Here is a 20,855-nt window from a genome sequence, read left to right as displayed (position 1 = left end):
TTTTACAGTCCATTTTTCCTAGGCAACCACCCATCTGCTTTTTTAATTATTGATCAGCTGGCATTTTTTACAAATATACTTATTTGTCTCTGGTTTCTTTCACTTGTAATACCTGTGATATTCATCCATGTTGTTCTTTGTATCAATAGTTCATACTTTTTTTATTCTTTTTTTATCCTCACTCTAGGACATTTTTCACTGATTTTTAGTGAGAGAAGAGAGAAAGGGAGAGGGAGAGGGAGAAAGGGGAAGGGGAGGAGGATAGAGAGAAGAGATCAATCAGTTGCCTCCTGCAAACTCCACTACTGGGGATCGAACCTGTAACTAAGGTATGTGGTATGTGCCCTGCAACCCTCCAGTGTACAAGACGACATTCCTACCAACTGAGCCACATGGGCTAGTGCTTTACTTTTTTATTCTTGAGTAGTATTCCATGGCATGGATTTATCCATTCTTTTTTTTCTTCTTCTTCTTTTAGTATGTTTCTACTGATTTTTTAGAGATAGAGAAAGGGAGAGGGATAGAGAGAGAGAGAGAAACATTGATTGGCTGTCTCCTGCACGACCCTAATGGGGCTTGAGCCCACAACCCAGACCTGGAATTGAACCAGCGACCTCCTGGTTCATAGGTTGATGCTCAGCCACCGAGCCACACTAGCCTGGCTGGGTTTATCCATTCATATTTATCCATTCACCTGCTGATGGACACTCGAGATGTTTTCAGTTTTTGGCTACGTGAATAAAGCTGCTATGAAAATTCATATACAAGTCTCTATGAGGACACATGTTTATATTTACCTTGGTTAAATAAATACCTAGAAGTGAAATGGCTGCATCATATGGTAAGTATAGGTTAACCTTTTAAGAAACTGCTAGTTTTCCAAAGTGGCTTTATAATTTCATATTCCCTTCAGCAGTATATATGAGTTCAGAACTATTCCACATCCTCAACACTTGATATGGTCAGTCTTTTTAAATTTTAGCTATTCTAATGGAAGTGTAATGATATCTCCTTATGGTTTTAGTTTGCTTTCCCTGATACCTGTTGAGGCTGAGCCAATTTCCATGTACTCAATAGCCATTTGAATATCTTATACTGTGAAGTTTCTGCTGAAATCATCTGTCCATTTGTCTTTCAAATGAGTTATAAGAATTTTTTGTAAACTCTAGATAAAACTCTTATCAGATATTTTTTAATATTTTCCCCATTCTCTGGCTCTTTTTATGATTTATGGATTTTTTGCCCTACCTAGGAAGTGTCTGTCTACACATGGTAGATTTTCTCCTATGTGTTCTTTTAGAAGTTTCAGTTTTAAAAGACACATTTTTGGCCCTGGTTGGTGTGACTCAGTTTGTTGAGCATCATCCCATGCACAGAAAGGTTGCCAGTTCAATTCCTGGTTAGGGCATATGCCCAGGTTTGTGGGTTCAGTCCCAGTTAGGGGTGCGTGCAGAAGGCAACCAATGTTTCTCTCTCTCATCAATGTTTCTCTCTCTCTCTCTCTCTCTCTCTCTCTCTTTCTCTCTCCTCTCTCTTCCCCCCCTCCATTCTCTCTCTCTAAAATCAATAAAAACATATTTAAACAGACAAGTAAAAAAAGAAACATTTTTGAAGACATGATTGTTTAAATTCTATACATTATCATATTAATTATATTAAATGTTTTTAAGAAAATAATTAAGCCTTTATACCACTATTACTCTTTACATCAAATGTATAGAATTTCTTTTTACTTCATTTTTATCACAAAATATAACATTTCCAAATTAACCGCATTAAAATTAATCTAATATTTATTTATAAAACTATAATCAGTTCTTATTGCTTTGGTAGGTCAAATAATTTTTTATAAAAATTTAAAAATTATGTATATACATACATACACACACACAATAATTTGATAGCTAGAAACCAAGAAGAATTACATACAACAAAAGTATATACAGGATGGGGCAAAAGTAGGTTTACTGTTGTTCATGTGGACAATAACAATAATAAATGATAATACAAGAATAAACTCTGTGTTTTGCATTCTCACAACTATAAACCTACTTTTTCCCATCCCTTTATAAAAATACATAAAATATTTTATAAAGCAGGTATGAGATTAAAAGAATAAGCTATTTGCAATTAAGTAAAATTTCATTATAACCTAAGAACATCGAAAGTAACTAGAAAAGATACTCTCTAGAGACAGTATACTTTTCTACTTTATAAGCCGTCCATCGTTAAAGGCATGCTAATTATAATAGAACTATTAGTAAAAGTCCAACAAATTCCTTAAACCAGTGGTCGGCAAACGGCGGCTCGCGAGCCACATGCGGCTCTTTGGCCCCTTGAGTGTAGCTCTTCCACAAAATACCACGTGCGGGCGCGCATGTACAGTGCGATTGAAACTTCGTGGCCCATGCGCAAGTCTATTTTGAAGAAGTGGCGTTAGAACACTCAAGGGGCCAAAGGGCAGCATGTGACTCGCGAGCCGCGGTTTGCTGACCACTGCCTTAAATAATAAGCCATTAATTAATGAATGTTATTTAAATTACTCTCTGTTCTTATGAAATATTTCATAATTAAAAGAAAACTTTTTGGAGAGTGAAATAAATAACAGAGTAACTATTATATATTCCAAAGAGGGTGGGAGAAGAAAGAAATGAGAAATACTTACCGTACATGCAACCTTATCTAGTATGAATGCCAAAAGGCCGCTTTTTCAGCTATTTAATGGACAGGTTTAAACTATCTGACTTACATATCATATACAGGTGAAATTATTTTTAAAAGGGGGTAAGAGAGAGCTATCAGAGGAATACTCAAGGCAGTTGTGGAGAACACTGATACCTCAAAATACATTTTTTTCTCTTACTTTCCTCTTCCTCTATTTGTATTCCTCTGCTACTTTTCTTCTTCCTTTTCCTATTCATAACTAACCCTGTCAGCTATACCCAAAGGGCTTTGCTTCATCACCCTAAACTGATTTCAATTTTAGTCTGAGGAAAATAAGGCACCAATGGTTTGCAACCCACAATGTCCATTATCACAATAGATACAGGGAAGTTACCTTTGGTTCAAATCAGGCTTTTCTCTTTCCAACCGTTTATTCAAATACCGTGTAAAGCACTTATGAACTTTGTCAAAACAGGTCTCCTACCTTAGAGAGTGCCTCGTCATGAACTACTGTATTGGTTGTTAAAAGAACAAGGACTGTTTGAAGTAGCTTAAGTTCTTCAAGACTGTTTTCCATTAGCTGCCAAAGCATGTTAATTATATTTCCAGCTGCAGTCTGTAAAGTAATATTTTAATTATTGTCAACAAATAAAATATAAGTGCTTAAGTTCCTAAATAAAAAAGGTATACAAATATTACCTGACTTGGAGAGAATTTCTTGATGGCAATAACAAAACCTATGTTTTAGATATATATACACGTCTCTCAACTAATTTGAAACTTACAACCAATTAAATTTCTTCTAAAAAATGAACTTCTTGAAAATACACCATTTCAATATTTGCAAATAACAACATTCAGTTCTGAAATATGTAGTCAAAATCAAAGCTTATGTCTACAACAGTATTTCATTTGGACATTGATGAATATGGACATATGCAAATTCCCTATGTGTCTGCTGTTTCTTATCTATATATATAAAAGCCTAAGCAACCGTTCGACAAGTAGCTATGACGTTCACTGACCACCAGGGGGCAGACACTCAACACACAGGCATGGAAACATGGAACAGACTGATGACTCTCAGAGGGAAGTGGGGAGGGTGGAAAGAGATTAAACAAATATCTTATATGCATGCTAGAGGCCTGGTGCATGGATTCTTGCACCAATGGGGTCCCTCGGCCTGGCCTGCGGGGATCGAGCTGAAACCAGCAATCCGACATCCCCCGAGGGGTCCTGGATTGCAAGAGGGCGCAGGCCACGCCAAGGGACCCCACTGGTGCATGAATCTGTGCACCAGGCCTCTAGTGTTATCTATAATATGTTATAGAAAAAAATAAAATTCAACTTCAATTAACAACGTCTTTATAATCTCAATTATTTTTTTTGTTCTGACACTATTTTGAATGCTATACTAAAGGCAAAAGAATTTACCACTTCTATTAAAATACTTTAAATAGTACAAAGTTAAGGTTAACAGCATTATATTTATATGAGGATATAGATTCATAATGATGAAATGTTGTTCCTTGTTTTACTATCATAAAATTAGATACAAACATTTAATTAATGAACAACCAATTTCACTTCAGATAATTTAGGAAACAGTCATGATTTTCCTTCCTACCTTAAAAAATTTTTTATGACTTACTAGAGACCCAGTGCATGAAATTCTTTCACGGGTAGGGTCCCTAAGCCTGGCCAGCAATCAGGGCTTATCAGGGCCTTTCTTCCCCCAGCTGCCAGCTGCTGGCTGCCAGCCGGAACCTTCCCACGTTCCACACCACCCCCTGGTGTTCACCACACGTCATAGTGAGTGGTCAAACTCCCAGATGGTCGAACTCCCAAGGGGACAATTTGCATATTAGCCTTTTATTATATATCTCTTCAGTGATATGAAAATATGCGTGGTTCTCTGGGACTACTTATACTTATAAATGACTTGAAAAAAATGCACTTCCATCTTTATTATTTATAAGTAATTAATAATAAAATAATTTGCTAATCTTTTTAAATTAAGCTATGTTCGTCAAGCACATTGGTAGTCATAAAACTGTTTTACATTGAATATCAGGTATGTTTCATTCTCCCCTGTGAAAACTGCTTTGATTCTTAGGTGCATAGTTCAGATAAAATCTTCACATTACCTCAGATACAACTTCATGTGACATGAGTCTCTGGATGGCGGCCAAACATAGCTGAGTGATCTTCGGTTCCTTGGTTCCACAACCCATTAGAAAAGGTTGAACAACCTCTGAGCTGTTCTCTTTTAATGCTTTATTTAGAACACATATAAAATAAATTATTAAATCTAATTCATAAATAGCAATACATTTTATATAATTACAACCAGTAATAATGTTTGAAAAACTTTATGTAAAATTAACACCAAAATAAAAATCAAGTATAAAAGTTAAAACACTTCAAATAGATGTTATAAATTCATATCTAAACTACACCCCTTAACTATAGCTTTGCCATGCCTTTCTCCTGACACTCTATCACTGGTCCCTCTTATGGTACTATACTCTTTAAGGTCAACTTCTCAGAATGTCTATCCTGCCTCAGAGAAGCATACCATACCTTCAACAGTGCAGAAGGGAAAACATGAATAAAAATTCATATTATAGAGCAGAAAAAGTAATTTAAAATAGTATATGCATCATTCCACCATACTTCTGAATGTTCAGAAACTCTCTATAATTATATTATATTAGAGGCCCGGTGCACGAAATTTGTGCACGGGAGTGGGGGTGGCTCCCATGGCCCGGCCTGCACCCTCTCGCAACCCGGGACCACTGGCTCCTAACCACTCGCCTGCCCACCTGATCACCCCTACCCACTCTGCCTGCCTGCCTGATCCTCCCTAACCACTTGCCTGCCTGCCTGATCACCCCAACCACTCTGCCTGCCTGCCTGCCTGATTGCCCCTAACTGCTTGCCTGCCTGCCTGACTGACCCTAACCACTCTGCCTGCCTGCCTGATGTCCCTAACCACTCGCCTGCCTGCCTGATCGCCCCTAAATGCTCACCTGCCTGCCTGATCACCCCTAACCACCTCTGCCTTGGCCCCTGCCACCGCAGCTTTGTCCGGAAGAATATCCGGCAACCTTCCAGTCTAATTAGCATATTATGCTTTTATTATTATAGATGCCTTGCATTTACATAGCCTAATTTTTCTTCAAGAAATAAGCTCATTAAAAATAATAACATTACTACTCTTATTAATGAGACATTACTTTAAATTGGATGCACATGCTATAATTCCAAATCTTAATTGAACTCTTTCTACCAACCTAATTCCTTCAGAAGTTTTAAAGTGGCAACAAAAATGTAAAAGGTTAGAAAATGTGCACACTGAATTATATATAATTTATAAAATGAAATTAAATCAATACACATTGAATGGCTACACAAAGATATGACAGGTATGTCATCCTCAGGGAATTTTAATAAATAACATGGAATTATGAATCAAGAACACATTAAACATATGTTTTTGTATATGCTTTCAAAGGTACTATACACATCAATTATTTTTGAGGTTAAAACATATAATAAAGACATAACAATCTGAATTTTAACAAGTTTTGCCAAAGAATTTATTAGAAAGTCACCCAGAATAACTATTATAAGAATAAAACCAATGTTAACATGAATTTTATTTAAATCCCTACCTGTATGCACCCAAAACTCCCTTTATGGTATGGTAAGTAAAGACTACAATTTCTTACACCATGCTCTGTAAAACCCCTCAGTATGCCAGAATAAATTGGTGAGTTAGAACAGCTAAGAGATGGCAAAAATGACTTGAGAAGAACAGTTTTCAAACGGGTTCCCTTGCCTTATTTCCTTGCTTTCTTGTGCATAAAGGTTTTGATTCAAATCCAGAGACATAAATTTTCCATAACAATGTCTCAAAACATATATGAATTCTTAAAAGATGACAATAAAGCTCTGATGCAGTAAATATCCTGCCATATAAGAGGCTACCCCTCACTCAGCTGAACATTTCTAATTATTAAATATTGTTCAGGCAAATAAGTTTCAATAGTAACACGCCACATTTATAATTTTTAGAATGTTAGCACGTGTTTCTCATTTGGTATCAAAATAACCAAATAGACCTTTTATGGCATGACTTGGCCCAAGCAACAATTATGTGGTACAGCCAGAATTGGAAAATGTCTTCTAACTCCTGGTTCCACTATGTTTTCCACGTTATGTTGCCCCTATTTAAAGTAAACAGGACTTGATACAAATGGAAGGAAAAGAGTTAAAAGTATCTAAGAAGAATCAATGATCTGTACTTCAGAGTTGTCTAACTTAAGTCTTCAGATAAATGTAGGGAAGGGATCCTGTCTTCAGAGAAGAAAAAACAATGTATTTTCATAGAATGGCTAATGACAATGGTTTTAAGACATATTCATAATCTCTCAAGAAAGTAAATCAGTGCTAATTAAACTATGAAACAGTGCTAACTAATCACTTACATTTTTCCTTACAATTTCATCCTCTAGCATCTAGGCCATCAAGAGCATTGGAGATGCCTCATTTATTGACAAAGTACTTCACTATTGTCAGATCTTAATAACACGCATGTTTTGATGCTGGTGCTTACTTACCATAAGACATTAACAGAAAGTTTGTGTACAATACTAAGGTGACATTTTACACGGCAATTAAACTTAATGTGATAACAATGCACATAACAGATGTGCTAATAAGAACAACTATAAATACGTTCACATATGCACTGAAAATAAACAACTATACCACCGACTGGCCTACAGTGATTCTTAGATGCCATCAATTGTATGATGCATGCCAATTTAGGGAATATTAAACTGTGAAAAACTGCATCTTCGAATGAATAAAATAAGGTGAATTATAATGAAATGGTGAATCCATGTCAGTCACAGTTATCAAAGTCTATCAAGCTGAGATAAACTTAATATAGTAATAAAAATAATTTTTAAAAATTCACTTTTAATATAACTCAAAGTAATCAAATATCTCTTGTCTCCTTCCCACTTTTTGTTTCCTCCCACTTTATATGACAATATAATGGTCAAAAGGGAAGTTTCTATATTATACAGAACAGATGATCAACAAAAAAAATAAATAAATCTACTGATCTATTCTGTCTCTTGAAGCATAATATGAAAACAAAAACAAAAACATATTCCTCATATCCAGATCGCAATGCAGTAAGATAATGATCAGGGGAAGAAAAAGCTACTGGTTTTTTATCTTTTAAAAGTGATAGCTGACCTAAGAAGCAGAAATTAATCTTACTCTTCTATATGAGAGAATAGCTACTCTCCTTTTGTATACAATAATTTTAATGACATACTATTTAAGCGTAGTTTCATATAAAAGTTTTATGGGTATAAACTCTGAAAAATCACATGGAAAAAAACACTGTCCTGCAATATAAAGAACATCTAACTCAATTTAACCATTTTTTTATCAGCCCAGGAAAAAAGGAAAAGATCAACTCTTTTTAATCAAAATTCTATATTTCAATTTCCATTAAAATTTAAAGATAGCTTTTGGGGGCTAAAAAAGATTATTTTCTACCTAAGTCCCTTAATAGGCATAACTCCTTTGACTGAATAACACTGTATGTTTAATAAACATATTTTATGTCCAAATTTTATAACTATGAGATCAAATGATGCACTTTCACACACCTGAAAGAGGTCCAGCAGGTCCCCATATCCTAGGGGTTTCCTTGCTCTGAGGAGTTTCACTGCATAATTGCAGTTTTTATCCTGGAAAAAAAGAATTAAACTAGGATACCCCACTATGAATAACACTAATAGGGACTAATAAAAGTTTTATTATAATGAATTTTAATGGTCATTAAATAACAAATTATAATTCTTATGAAAGAAATAAAATGTGATGTGGAAACAATTGCTATCCTCAAAACCCTTAAAATCTACTTAGGGAAAAGACTGATATTCCTAACATTTAAAAAAATTTTTAATGGTTCAAAAGGTCTGAAAATGTTTTAAATAATTCAAGAACTGAAAGACAAAAAAAGCATGGAGAGTCTCATATTAAAATTACATTACTGAAAAAGGAAGGATTATTCAACAAATGATGTAGGTACAATTAGTAATTTTGCAAAAGAAAGTAAAATTTAGGTCCTCATGTCATCCCATATATTATTAAGAAAAAAAAATCAAACTGTAGAAAAACTAGAAAAAAAATAGAAACTATGTGATAGGAGAAGGGCTTCCTAAGCAGAGAGCAACAAATGAGAAAATTAGATTATGTAAAAATAAAAAGGATCTAATTAAAAAATTAAAAGGTAAATGACTTGCAGAAAATATACACATGATGGGAATTTAATATTTTTACTATATAAATACCTCAAAAATTTGATGATACAAAAACTTAAAATAAATGTAAAATAAAATAGAATATATTCAAAGAGAAATGTGTAATATTAAAGAGAAATGTCAATTAAAATGAGAAGTCATCTGCCTGTTGAATTAGCAAAAAGATTTTTTAAAAATAATAATCTGGAGAGAAACCAAGATGGCAGCATAGGTAAAGACATAAACTGCTGCCTCGCACAACAATTTCAACACTACAACTAAAAGACAAAACGGACATCATCCAGAACCACAGGAAGGCTGACTGAGTGGAAATTCTACAACTAGAAGGAAAGAGAAGAGCACACTGAGACTCACAGGAGCTGTGGAAGGCAGAGGTACGAAGGCGTGCGTGCGGAGGGGGCTGGGAACTGAGTACGCGGCTGGCTTTCTCAAGCGGGAGGGAGACAAAAGCTCCTGACTGCTCTGAACTCCAGTTCCAGACCAAAATCTGGGGACCCAGACTCATTCAGGGAGAAACTGGACTGTCTGGCAGCAGGCGAAACTCGAGGGCGGCTTTCTCTCATAGGTGCTTAGAGCGATTACCGCGGGACACTGAGACCCAGGGGCCTCTTAGGGCAGAGCTGACGGGAAGCCATTGCTGTTTGCTCCACCCTGAGATCTCGCCCCACGAAGCCATTGCTGTTTGCTCCACCCTGAGACTCTGCCCCATCCAAGCTGAGTGAAGAGGCTTTTGCAAGTCTTGTCTCACAAGGGTGTCTCTAGCACAGAAGTTCTCCCAGCGTAGACATAGCTGATCCTCACAGCCAATTGGCCTGGAGGTCAATTCCTCCCAGTGATACCAACAACAATCAAGGCTTAACTACAACAAGACTGTGCACACAGCCCACAAAGGGGTGCACCAAGAGTGTCCACCTCAGGTAACTGCGGAGGCTGAGCCACTGGGCCCTATAGGACACCTAGCACACAAAGCCACTCTATCAACTCAGGGAAGCAGCCAAAATGCGGAGACAAAGAAACAGGTCACAAATGAAAGAAATGGAGGAAAGCAAACTACAGGATATAGAGTTCAAAACCACGGTTAAAAGGTTTTTCAAGAATTTTCTAGAAAAGGCCGATAAATTTAGCGAGACCCTCGAGGATATGAAAAAGGACCAACTAGAAATTAAGCATACAGTGACTGAAATAAAAAATAATATACAGAGATCCAACAGCAGACTAGAGGATCACAAGAAGCAAGTCAAAGATTTGAAATACAAAGAAGCAAAAAACAACCAACTGGAAAAGCAAAAAGAAAAAAGAATCCAAAAATTTGAAGATAGTATAAGGAGCCTCTGGGACAACTTCAAGCGTACCAACATCAGAATTATGGGGGTGCCAGAAGAAGAGAGAGAGCAAGATACTGAAAACCTATTTGAAGAAATAATGACAGAAAACTTCCCCCACCTGGTGAAAGAAATAGACTTACAAGTCCAGGAAGCGCACAGAACCCCCAAAAAAAAGGAATCCAAAGAGGACCACACCAAGACACATCATAATTAAAATGCCAAGAGCAAAAGACAAAGAGAGAATATTAAAAGCAGCAAGAGAAAAACAGTTAGTTACCTATAAGGGAGTACCCATACGACTGTCAGCTGACTTCTCAACAGAAACTATGCAGGTCAGACAGGAGTGGCAAGAAATATTCAAAGTGATGAATAGCAAGAACCTACAACCAAGATTACTCTACCTAGCAAAGCTATCATTCAAAATTGAAGGTCAGATAAAGAGCTTCACAGACAAGAAAAAGCTAAAGGAGATCATCGCCGCCAAAACAGTATTATATGAAATGCTGAAAGGTATTCTTTGAGAAGAGGAAGAGGAAGAAAAAGGTAAAGATAAAAATTATGAACAACACATATCTATCAACAAGTGAATCTAAAAATCAAGTGAATTAAAAATCTGAGGAACAGAGTAAACTGGTGCATATAATAGAACCAGGGGCATACAAAGGGAGTGGACTGACAATTCTCGGGGGGAAAGGGGTAGAGGGGTGCGGGAAGAGAGTGGACAAAAATCGTACACCTATGGATGAGGACAGTGGGAGGGGGTGGGAAGGACAGAGGGTGGGGTGGGAACTGGGAGGAAGGGAGCTATGGGGGGGAAAAAAGAGGAACAACTGTAATAATCTGAACAATAAAGATTTAGTAAAAATAATAATAATAATAATAATCTGGCAAGGATGTTTTAAAAATACTCACATGTATTGGTAAATGCATCAAGTTTTATCTTTGTAGAAAGCAGTGTGGTGACAAATTCCAAGAACATGTTCATACCCTTTAGTTTATTAATTTCATTTCTAGAAATTAATCTTTAAAAAATTCTAAACACTAAAATATGCCTACCATAGAGGAATGGTTAAATAAGCTATAATTACTTACTAAATTATAGAACAACTTAAAAAAATGATAAAAGTTGGCATCAAAGAAAAGTATTTATGATATAATAAAAAGCAGGATAAAAATAAAAATTTTTCAAAGTAAAAAAAAAAACACCCAAGGAAATATAATAAATAAGAACATACTATATTGTAAAGAAACTCTGGCCCATTAAGTCAAATTGTGAGCATGGCATTAGTTAGAGGCCCCTGTGTCTTCTAGCCTAGATTATAGGAATAGCCTACCAACAGAACTCTGCCTTACTGATGGTACATTGAAACATATCTTCTGAATTGTTGTCAGTAATTTATATAAAAACTAGAGGCCTGGTGCACGACATTCGTGAACTGGGCAGGGGCCCTCAAACCGGCCTGTGCCCTCTCGCAGTCCGGGACACCTTGGGAGATGTCTGCTGAGGGGTCTAGCGCTGTTGCGGAGGTGGGAGAGGTTCCCACCACCACCTCTGTGCTCGCCAGCCATGAGCCCAGCTTCTGGCTGAGCGGCGGCCCCCGTGGGAGCACACTGACCACCAGGGTGCAGCTCCTGCATTGAGCATCTGCCCCTGGTAGTCAGTGCACGTCATAGCAACCAGTCGGTCTCCTCTTCAGTTGATTTACATATTAGCCTTTTATTATATAAGACTAGAGGCCCAGTGCACGAAATTCGTGCACAGGGGTGTGTGTCCCTCCGCCCAGCCTGCACCCTCTCCAATCTGGGACCCCTCAAGGGATGTCCAACTGCTCGTTTAGGCCCAATCCTACCCGGGCAGTCGGACATCCCTCTCACAATCCAGGACTACTGGCTCCCAACTGCTCACCTGCCTGCCTTCCTGATTGCCCCTAACTGCTTCTGCCTGCCAGCCTGATCACCCCCTAACCACTCCCCTGCCAGCCTGATTGATGCCTAACTGCTCCCCTGCCAGCCTGATTGCCCCTAACTGCCCTCGCCTGCAGGCCTGGTCACCCCTAACTGCCCTCCCCTGCAGGCCTGGGTCCCCCCCACAACTGCCCTTCCCTGGAGGCCCGGTCGCCCCCAACTTCCCTCCTCTGCCAGCATGGGCACCCCTAACTGCCCTCCTCTGCAGGCTTGATTGCCCCCAACTTCCCTCCCTTTCAGGCCTGGTCCCTCCCAACTGCCCTTCCCTGCTGGCCTTCTTGTGGCGGCCATCTTATGTCCACATGGGGGCAGCCATCTTTGACCACGTGGGGCAGCCATCTTGTGTGTTGGAGTGACAGTCAATTTGCACATTACTCTTTTATATTTAGATAGGAGGATAGAGGCCTGGTGCACGGGTTGGGGCCGGCTGGTTTGTCCTGAAGGGTGTCCCAGATCAGGGTGGGGTTCCCTTGGGGTGTGGGGCGGCCTGGGCGAGGGGCCTGTGGTGGTTTGCAGGCCGGCCACGCCCATTGGCGACCCAAGTGGAGGCCCTGGTATCTGGGATTTATTCATCTTCTATAATTGAAACTTTGTAGCCTTGAGAGGAGGTTAGGGCAGGCTAGTGCTGCGGGAAGCTTGGCTTCCTCCATTGCTGGGGAAACCCAAGCCTCCTGCTCGCAGCCATCTTGGTTGGGTTAATTTGCATACTCCTGATTGGCTGGTGGGCGTGGCTTTTGGGCATAGCGGAGGTACAGTCAATTTGCATGTTTCTCTTTTATTAGTGTTGATATTAATGTGTCACTTCCCTGATTCAAACTCTTTCCATCAAGCTGCTCAGGATATCACACAATGATAATACCTGAATAGTGTATCTAAATAGACCAAGATGTTTTATACCTCATGTATATAAGTAATCTCCTTTACTTTCCTCTTCTATAACTTATTTGCCTGGGTATCTCTTTTTCAGGCTTCAAGACTCACCTTCAGATTCCTAGGATAGACTAAGTGCCTTCCCTATTTCCATAACAAGCCTATCTATACTTCCATCTTGGCATTTACCACAAGGTATTAGAATTCTCTATTTAGTGTCTGTCTCCTTCATTACTTTGTTATCTGGCTGACATGAATTAAATAACACAAAATGTACTCAAATCATCATAATGGAAAATTACAGAGAAGTAGAAAAACATACTAGACACATATCTGCATTTAATGAGGGCTTACTACTTCACAAATAATGTACTACCTACTAGCAATATAAGGAAGAGTAAGATAGTGATCCTGACCTCACAGGGAGTATGTCATCTGGAAGGGAAAATTTCTGGCAAAGGACTTCAAAAGGCAGGTAAGCTAAACAGCATGGCTGAAATATATTCAAATATATTTCTTATATTTCCATATAGATTATAGGTAAATTATATTAACCATCTTTGTATCACACCTGGTGATTCTTACATAATTATTCCTACTAAGAATATGTTGTATGATATAGTCTATAAATATTTATGAAATATCACAGGTATATGTATTGATAAGACAGAATATGCTAAATAAAATCAGCAGATAATTTACTTTTTAATGTTGGGGGGAAATTACAAAGTATATTTACTTAAATTACTTAAATTAGAGACCTTTTAGTAATAAGATCATGTAGAAATGAAAAAGGTGAGGGAATCCATGTGAGAAAAGAACACAAATCATCCTATATAATAAAAAGCTAATATGCAAATAGATCAAATGGCGAAACAACCGAACAACCAGTCGCTATGACGTGCACTGACCACCAGGGGGGCTTGCGTGGAACATGGCAGGAGTCAGCAGCAGGTGGCAGAGCGCAGAACATGCCAGGTGTCGGCTGTGGTGGGATGGTGGAGCAGGTGAGTGGGGGCGCCAGTCACTGTCATCAGGGCAAGCCTCTGGTGGTTACTGAAAATTATTTGTTCCCGTGCGCCGCAGTCCCGCACAGCGCTTGCACCTGCTGCTAGCGCTGGCCCTGCTCGCCCCCACTGCAGGCACCAGAGCTGTCGCTCACACCCATTGCCAGTGCCCAGTGCCGGCCCCGATTGCCCCTCAGGGCTTCTCCACCTCCCCCTGCTCCTGAGGGGTGTTTGGGGCAGCAGCCGCTGCTCGCACCCACTGACAGCACTGACCCCGCTCACACCCGCTGCTGGCGCCAGCTCCAATTGCTCCACACCATAAGTGGTGCGAGCGGGGCTGGTGCCGTCAGCGTGTGGGAGAGGCAGCGGCAGGAGTGGGGCTGCTGGCAGACCGCGGGTCGTGGCAGGATGGGCCAGGCGGGGGCGTGGAGAATGGGCCGAGACCCGCCCCTGTGCCCACCGCAGCCTCGGCCCACAACTCCTTTCAAGGTGCACGAATTTGTGCACTGGGCTCGTAGTACATAATGATTATCTGTGTAAAATTCTACATGTATCTGACAGTAGCTAAAAGCAGCTATGGGTAGATGTAATCCTATAGTTTTATGTAGGCGTTAAATATACAGTTTTAAAAGACATCACAACTTCATTGATTTCTTATTCAAATATTTATTCAAAAAGCAGATTCTCTGTTTATGTACTTTTTGTATAGCATATGCCTTCTCAGTCAATTTCAAGTATATTTTAAAATAGGATAATAAAAACAATTTGTAACATATGGTAGTCAAATATAAGATTAAGGCATTTGGCCTTGTAAATGAAAAATTTTATGTTGCTATCTCTCATTTACAGAGTTTTGTTTTTAAAAGAAAAAGGAAATTTTGAGAAAATGATCTGTATATTTGAATCAATGCTGACATTACCTGGCATAGCATTCCCACTTATGTCAGCATTCATGACAGCAGTGAAAACAAAGAAAAATAAACATTAAAGGAGGATGCTTAAAAGAAGGGGAGATGTAAAGCAAAGATTTATTCTGCAATGTAAATAACCTTCCCTTGGAAAATAAATCTAAGAAAACTAAATTTGGCTAGAAATTTATACTGAGTATCACTAATCAGACTGATCCTAACTCAAGGTTCTGATTTTTATAGCAACCCATTATGTTTTCTGAATATGCAAAGATCTCTGAGAATTCAGTATCTCACCTCATTTAAGATGCCTCAATTATGTATCTTTAACATCCATTACAGCACAAATATAGTAACCTATAGTCTCTAGCACTATAGAGAAGCAAACATTTCTCAGGAAATTAAAAAAAAAATTCAACTAAATTTTTTTCTCAGTATTAACTGTACTCTGAACTAAGTAGTTTAGAAACTACATATTGACGAATTTAAACTCTTTTTGTTCTTAAGAGCCTTTGATTTTTTTTTTTCAAGATGACAGTGGTCTAAAAAAATCTATAAAATTTAAAGTATCAATTGTTATAAATACTTAGTAAAAAAACAAAACAGGGAAAAGTTTAAATAGCTCCTCAGGTACATGGCTTTGGATACTATGAATATTAAAGCATGAATGATTAATTGTATGTGCATAAAGATTTGATCTACCTTGATTTAGATAAAGCTAAGTGCATTAGGATGAAATTAATAGCTTACTTATATACTAAACTCATACAGACTGAGAAAATTTTTATTACTCATCCTTAAGATTAACTAATTAGATATTTTACGTGATATACAACTCTATAACAGGTAGTGATCCTCTGAAGAAATCAGTCTTTTTAAAATATCTTCCATCAACTACAGACCCAATGTAAACTTCTATTATTGGAGAATAATTAAGAACTTACCGTAATATCAGCAATGACAGTAGCAAAAGTAAATATGTGTAATGATATTCTAATATGATTGATCTATGATGTCTCCAACTTAAAAATATCCAGGTTATAATTTATCTTTAATCATTAATTTTCTCACAGTAACTAATCTACCCAACATGCATCTCCTAAAATCCACTTGCCCACCCTCCGAATCCAACAATACATACCTTTGCCTTTTCCCTTCACTTCACCCCTTCTCAACATGCACACTGAGCATTATTCAATGCTGTGAATAATGTTATAAAACTATGTGATGTTTTGACAGAATGTTCAAAATCAGAGAAGAGGCTGTGAGAAACAGATGTAACTTAGGAGCGCTAACCTTAAGGGCAAATTTGCAGCAAAGATGGCAAGCCTATGTGAAACCCACTCTCACCTCCCATTCTTAAACTGTCCCCAAAAGTCTTCATTTCATTTTGTAATACTCTGAGATTCCACCAGAGATTTATTGGTATCCTTTTTAAAAAATGAGATTTATGAGAGTTAGAGATTCTTACTAGTATTTAGACTTTGTGTAAATTAACTTAATAAGACTGCTTTTCTCCTTTAACTAGCTGAGACCAACAGCATTATTGGAACTGGAAAGCAGATTGAAGGAAGGATCAGTGAAGTAAACAATCATTAAGTAGAAACACGGGGGAGGGGTAGCTGATATGGAAACCTGGTAACACCATGGCACTGCAGCAGAAAGAATGTGGTGGCTCTGAATAACTCTGGGTTTGAATCTGTTTCCATCACTTATCATGTGATTATGGGCAAGTAACTTAATCTCTTTACATCTCAACTTGCTCTACTATAAAATAAAAATAATTCCCCATAAGACTGTCTTATATAAGATAGAGTGGCACAAAAAGCTGACATGTAACAAATTTTCAAAAATACCAGTTTCCTTCTTTTCCACGTTCATTACTGATGTAAGAACAGAAAGGTACCAAAGAAAAAGTAGACTATATCAAAATGGTGCCCCCAAAAAACCTCTTCAAAGCTCTTCTTGAACACCAGGTTCAATCACGAGAATGTAAGAAAACACTTGTTTTCTTTCCTCTACCCCACTCCCATTCTTTCTTCATGACTATAATGCCTTAGTCACAGGACTGAAAACTCATATAGTACTACGAGGTTTATTATAACACTACATTATGACTTGTTTATATTAAAGATAAAATAGATCTTAGAAGGTAGACTGAAAGCCAATCTAACATTCAATTTAATACAACAAATATTAATTGGATATGTAAGATGTGTCTTAGGTGATTGACAAAAGGTAGAGGAGAATGAAAAGATGAGTAAGAAAAATCCTTTAAGGAGTTAGTAATTTTATATTTTTTTATTTCAGATAATTTTATAGCATTCATCTCTGAGAAAACCCCATTAGTTAATAAGTTAAGAACTTTATGCTACAGAAACTGTTTTTTTTTAATATTCTACTTCTATTAGTCAATTTTTCATTGATTATTGAATTTTTAATACAAAAAATTACCTGCCAAAATTTCGGTGTTTCGTGCAGCTATTGTTTTAACTTTTATTATTCCTGATTCAGCAGCCTGCAAGAATAAAAATAATTAGAACAAAAGACTTACTTTCAACATGAATTATCTAGGGGAAAAATCATATATGATAGATAAACTCTCGAGCACAGACTCAGTCACTATTATGTTTTTATTTTTAAAAGTTCGATAAAATGTAATAAAATATGATTAATTTAATTATTCACATGCAAGCTCTGCACTATAGCATGTTGCTTTCTCTGCCTTAAGGCACATCTGAAATACCCTATAATTACTCACAGATTTCAATGTTCAGAAAATAAAAAATAATAAAGAAAAACAAAATTAGGTTTCTCTTCCCCATTTCACACCTCCCTCCCCACCATAAAAATGGCAAAACACTGCAATATCAAGTAAAACTGTTTTGAATTAGAAGAGAATGGATAACCAAGCACTTATTACTTTTAGGTTACATTTTTTTAAACACCCATTCAGTTTTCACAAAATGTCTAAAACACTACATCATAAGTATGTTTAGTACTTGGAGATCAGATGGCATTTTATGCAATGCCACAGAACTGTGAGGTCCAATATGGTAGGCATTGGTTACATGTGACTATTAAGCACATTGTATGTGGCTAGTCTGAAATAAGCTGTACTCTACGTTTAAAACACACTACATTTTTGAAGACTTAGTATGATAAAAAAAATGTAAACTATCCCTTAAATACTTATATTGAATGTTGAAGTGACATTATTTTGAACACATTGGGTTAAATAATATATATTATTAAAATGAATGGTGTTTTTACTTTTTAAATTCAATTTAAAATTATATCTATGGATTATACTTGTGGTCCACATTATATATCTATTGGACAATGTTAACATAAATATTGATATACAGCTTCCATCATAGAAACTCAGAATATTTTAACTACCAAGAAACATGCCATGGGGGAAAAAGGAGGACCTATGTAATACTTTCAACAATAAAGATTAAAAGAAAAAATAAAATAAAAAGAAGCATGCCTATTTTCTACTTATTCTGGTCTCCACACCTCTAAAAATAATACACAAATACTTATATGTCCAAGTTTCCCTATTAATTTGCTTGCTACTTGCTCATGTATTTTGTTACCTCTTACTACTTGCTAAAGAACAAATGGTACCATGCTCTAAATGTTTAAAAATAATTATGGGAGAACACCATGTCTTCTGGGTTCTTTGTTTGAGAACCAGTGAATTAAGGCATAAAATAAATAGCACATTGTTGACTACACTATGTGTAGACCTTTGCCATTGTGTTGGCTTCCAACCATGTAAAGCCCTTGCTTTTATTTGAAGAATTGACAACTTCATGAGTTTTGATGCAAGATAGAGGCTATGTTCCACTATTAAAAATGGAAAATGCCAGATATGTGCTTGCTTTCCCACATGTCCTGGCAGCCCACACTTATCTCACTCACACACTATCATATGGGAACTAGTGGCACAGAAAAGCAAAGAGACGAGAGACAATTTTTTCTGACGATGGCCACAGTGGAGATGACATGTACTTTCCAAGAGCAGTGATGGCAGCAGAACCAGTGGTTGCATGAAGGGGCCAGTGCAACCAGTAGTGCAATCTGAGGCACCCAGTCACTGTTCAGCAGAGACAGCAATAATGATCTCACTGGCATGTTGTGCTGTGACTCTAGCTGCTTAGCCTCTCTTTGTCCCTATACTTTTTCTTAAGGCTGGATCCATCCAGCCTTCTACGAATGCTGTGAGCCGCTCAATGTCATTTCTATTTATATCAGTCAGAGTCAGATTTCATTGCTCACAACTAAGAGCCCTAATGGTTACACTTAGGACTTAATAATTTTAAGTAGAAATGTCCCAAATTACAAGACCATCGCTACTTGCAGAAAAATATAGTAAAAATAAAGGGACTATTTAAAACAAATAAAAATAAAGGGACTACTTCAGGAAAAGAGTATGGATTTTCTGATTATTTGGAGCCGTGCATATGAGAAGCTTAAAAAAATCCTGATGCCCATTCCTTAAGTCAGAATGAATGCCAGTAAGATCCAAGCATAAGAGGTTTTAAAATCTTCAGGTGATTTCAACAGGCAGCAATATTTAGAAGGCTTCTGCAATAATATAAGCAAGATATGTGGTGGATAAGCGAGACTTCTCTATTTACAGTCTTGTCCTCCATCCATCCACTGTCTCAATTCAATGGTTCCCAATACCCAGCCCTACTAGTGATTCTCAAAATTGAGTAGTATAAGGACATCTTTTAAAAATAAAAATTCTCATGGACCTACCAAGTCACTGACAAATTTAAGTTAGTATAAATAAAATTTAAAATAAACTCATTTTTATAGCTATTAAATTACAAAGCCAACAAGTCCACAAATTAAATACGAACCAAAATAACACTAATTTAATATGGAAAATAATGTTTTACTGAAATTAAACCACTGCTAAAAGCATTGAGGATAGCTGTAGATTTATACTGCAAGTTCTTCTGATTTTGGTACTCTTACAGAACCATAAACAGTGACAGAAACCATTTCTTCCATTACTTTTATTTATAGCAACTTTTTAATAGTGGGCTCTCTATGGTTTGTACCTGTAACATTTTATCCCACTTATGTAGATATAAAAATTAAATGCTACTTCCCTTCACTAAAAGCTCCTATGTTATGTTTTTAAACGTATATATACATATATGTGTGTGTGTGTATGTATATATGTGTATACACACACACACACACACACACACACTAGAGGCCCAGTGCACAAAATTTGTGCATGGGGGGGGGGGTCCCCTCAGCCCAGCCTGGATCCTCTCCAAACCGGGACCCCTCGGGGGATGTCCGACTGCCGGTTTAGGCCTGATCACGGGGATCGGGCCTAAACCGACAGTCGGACATCCCTCTCACAATGCTGGACTGCTGACTCCTACTCGCTCACAGCCTGCCAGCCTGGTCGCCCCTAACTGCACACCCCCTCCGCCAGCCTGATCGCCCCTCCCAGCCTCTGCCTGCCAGCCTGATCGCGCCTAACTACCCCCCGCTACTGGCCAGGTTGCCCCCAATTGCCCCTCCCTGCTGGCCTGGTTGCTCCTAACTGACCCCCTGCCAGCCTGGTTGCCCCCAACTGCCCCCTCTGCCGAACTGGTACCTGGTGGCCCCTAACTGCCCCCCCTGCTGGCCTGGTCACCCTCAACTGACCCCCCCCCTCGCCGCCGGCCTAGTCGCCCCTCACTGCCCTCCCTGCTAGCCTAATTGCCCTCCACAGTCCCCCTTACC

At 37.9% G+C, this 20,855-nt stretch overlaps 1 protein-coding gene across 3 annotated transcripts in view; it reads right to left on the bottom strand.

Moving 5' to 3' along the window:
- The window catches only part of MON2 (MON2 homolog, regulator of endosome-to-Golgi trafficking), a 124,960-nt gene that overhangs the window by 92,484 nt on the left and 11,621 nt on the right, over positions 1–20,855 (bottom strand). For 2 of the 3 annotated variants that reach the window (XM_079774207.1, XM_079774208.1), the window contains exons 2-4: positions 17,547–17,610; positions 4,812–4,939; positions 3,149–3,280 (exon numbers count right to left, since the gene is read on the bottom strand). In XM_079774207.1, coding sequence (XP_079630333.1) covers positions 3,149–3,280; positions 4,812–4,939; positions 17,547–17,610 — 324 coding nt within the window. Of the gene's footprint in view, positions 1–3,148; positions 3,281–4,811; positions 4,940–8,360; positions 8,442–17,546; positions 17,611–20,855 lie in introns of all 3 variants that reach the window. The other variant, XM_079774209.1, reaches the window with a different exon arrangement.

This window comes from Cnephaeus nilssonii (genome assembly GCF_951640355.1).
Source record: "Cnephaeus nilssonii genome assembly, chromosome: 6".
Classification (NCBI taxonomy): Eukaryota; Metazoa; Chordata; class Mammalia; order Chiroptera; family Vespertilionidae; genus Cnephaeus; species Cnephaeus nilssonii.
This window is presented reverse-complemented; position numbering and strand designations above follow the sequence as displayed.